The sequence below is a fragment of the Colobus angolensis genome, unplaced genomic scaffold (genome assembly GCF_000951035.1).
Source record: "Colobus angolensis palliatus isolate OR3802 unplaced genomic scaffold, Cang.pa_1.0 Scaffold31, whole genome shotgun sequence".
Classification (NCBI taxonomy): Eukaryota; Metazoa; Chordata; class Mammalia; order Primates; family Cercopithecidae; genus Colobus; species Colobus angolensis.
In genome coordinates this window covers 11,921,917-11,924,624 of record NW_012116377.1, presented here as the reverse complement: position 1 = coordinate 11,924,624, position 2,708 = coordinate 11,921,917, and the positions used below count along the sequence as shown (strand labels likewise).

Sequence of the window (2,708 nt, the reverse complement as noted above, 5' to 3'; positions counted from 1 at the left end):
AAAAAAAAAAAAAAAAAAAAAATTAGAAATTAAAGATAATTGCAAAATAAACTTTGAGCAGTGTCCTTTTGGTTTTTACCCTGTCTAAATTCCTGTAACTTTTTCTCAGAGCTTTCAGTTATCTCACTTACATTTTTTTGTTTTTAAGAGGTTTCTTGCTGTCACCAAGGCTGGAGCATGGTGGTGCGATCATAGCTCACTATAACCTAGAACTCCTGGGTTCGAGTGATTCTCCTGTCTCAGCCTTGTAAGTAGCTGGAATTACCAGCATGCACCACCACACACAACTAATCTTTAATTTTTTTTTTTTTTTGGTAGCAACAGATTCTTGCTCTGTTGCCCATGCTGGTCTCAAATTCCTGGCCTCAGGTGATCCTTCTGCCTCAGCCTAATTTTCTCAGAAGCAAACTGACATGAACAAGTTTGGGAACACAACTAACTCTTAAAGGGCATGCAATTCTAATGGTAAGAGAAGTACACAAGACCACTAACCACAAACATTCAGCATAATAACACTGCCAACAGTCTTCATATTTTAGAGAGGGAACAGGAGTAGGAATAGTTAGGTAATTGGCAAATGACTTACATAATGTTTATGGGAGAATTTACTAGAAATAATAGATAATGTTATTAAATATTTATTCAGATACCAAACATTCATCAAAGACTATCAGCCCTGAGGTGGGAATTATTATCTCCATTTTACAAATGAGGAAATGAAATCTTAAGAGAGGTTAAGTACTTACCCAAGGTTGTACGATTACTAACTGATGAGGCCGAAAGTTGAACTAAGGCAGTCTGACCCTAAAGCCCACAATCTTAGCCACTGTATAATAAATGAGACTCATTTTTAAGGCCATGATAGACAACCAGTGAAACCTGCTTTGAGATTCCTCCCAGCCACATTCTTGGGCACAGACCTTTGAGCCTATTATCACCCATGCATTATGCGAGTTTTTAAGAAAAGAAAATTGGCACTGTGTAGATATTTCTCCTCTGCTCACTACATAGTGTTTTTTATTGAAACACATTTCCTGATCAGCCCCCTTCATTCTAATGAGACTTTCAATTTTACTCACCTCCCCCTATCACTTGCTTATCAAAATGCATGCGTCTGCTCTTAACTGACAAAATTAATTATTTCTGATCAGGTTCTTGCCAGAGAATATGACCTCCAACACTATCCAATTCTTCTTAATATCTTTGTTATACAAAATAAGATTCACAGAGCACTGTCTAATGTAAACAGACTTTTAAAATTCCTTATGGCATTGATTATAGAGATTTTTATCAATAATGTTAAGTTCCAAAGTATCCTTTTAGGACTAAATTTCTCTTAGGCAGGGAAATGCAATGTTTTTTCTAAACTTGGTTTGTTTTCTATCTTATGAATATTAACACTAATCAAGCTTCCCTCTTTCTTTTAGTTGCTAGAAAACCCAGAATCAAAGTTGACAACAGCATTGGACATGACTTAATGGCATGCATATTTGTGTACTGACCTTTGCTTGAGTTTTACATCATGATCTTATCTTTAATTTTCTGATATTCCATTTTCCTTTGCTGTTCTTTTATACATTGTAAAATACATACGTTTTGTAAACCAACTCAAATATTTTTTGAAAGGAGGTTGGAGAAAATAAATTTAAAAGTAACTAGAACATTTAGATTATTACTTTAAAACAATTCTCTTCTTACCTTTTCTCTATTCTCACCAGTACTAACCTACACATGGAAAACAGACAAGATGTTCTGTCAGGGTATCATTGATGTTCAGAATTATGTATCTATTTTTTCTCCCTATTTTCACAAATATAATCATTAAAACAGAACTTACCAGATAGAGAATATGAAGATCATTCTCTAAAACAAAACCCTTCATTGCTCTTTGCAGGTCAGCAAAAATATCTAAAGTATCAGCTGGAGAAAGTGAAGAAGAAAGAGTAGCCGAACCAAGATGTGTTGCATGATACACCTTTCCTGGTTTAGGGTTAGGGTGAGGAAACAGAGGAACAAACACTCAAAATAAAACAAAATACTATCTTTCTGTATTCCAAAGCTAACCCTCCCGGCTGATAAATTTTACAAATAGTACCTTATCCAGTGCATGAAAATGTATGAGCAGGCTCTATAATAATGGTCTGAAGTTGCTAAATACAATACTGATTTACTAAAAATGAGTTGATATGCTGCTCAAAATATCAAGTTCCTTTTATACTACATGAAAAGACAATTTCCATTTACTGAGCAGTCATACACCCTCACTAAAGATGAAAAAGTGAGTAAACTGCAACTGAGAAGTCACACTTACCTTCTGTTCCATCACTGGCTTCTGTACTCTGGATGAATTCATTTTCTAGCAGCCACATCACGCAGGCCTCAATTGCTCCAAGCTGAACAGACTCTTGATTTTTCTGAATTCCTTGCTTCCCTTCTTTCATACTTGCAGCCAAAAATGTGCAGGCAGCATAAGTATGCATATCTTGTGATGTACTTGCCACTCCACCAACTATTATCTGAAAGAAGATATTTGAAAATTTCTGTAACTTTTTAATAAAACAAGCAAGCCACCGGGAGCAGTGGCTCACGCCTGTAATCCCAACACTTTGGGAGGCCAAGGCGGGCAGATCACGAGGTCAGGAGATCCAGACCATCCTGGTTAACACGGTGAAATCCTGTCTCTACTAAAAATACAAAAAATTAGCCAG

General features: G+C 36.0%; 1 protein-coding gene across 1 annotated transcript in view; it reads right to left on the bottom strand.

Annotated features, from left to right (window-relative positions):
* Nucleotides 1–2,708, bottom strand: part of POLQ (polymerase (DNA directed), theta) — a 149,520-nt gene that overhangs the window by 69,480 nt on the left and 77,332 nt on the right. The window contains exons 13-14 of the mRNA XM_011950860.1: nucleotides 2,312–2,516; nucleotides 1,838–1,980 (exon numbers count right to left, since the gene is read on the bottom strand). Of these exons, the coding sequence (XP_011806250.1) occupies nucleotides 1,838–1,980; nucleotides 2,312–2,516 (348 nt within the window). The remainder of the gene's footprint in view (nucleotides 1–1,837; nucleotides 1,981–2,311; nucleotides 2,517–2,708) is intronic.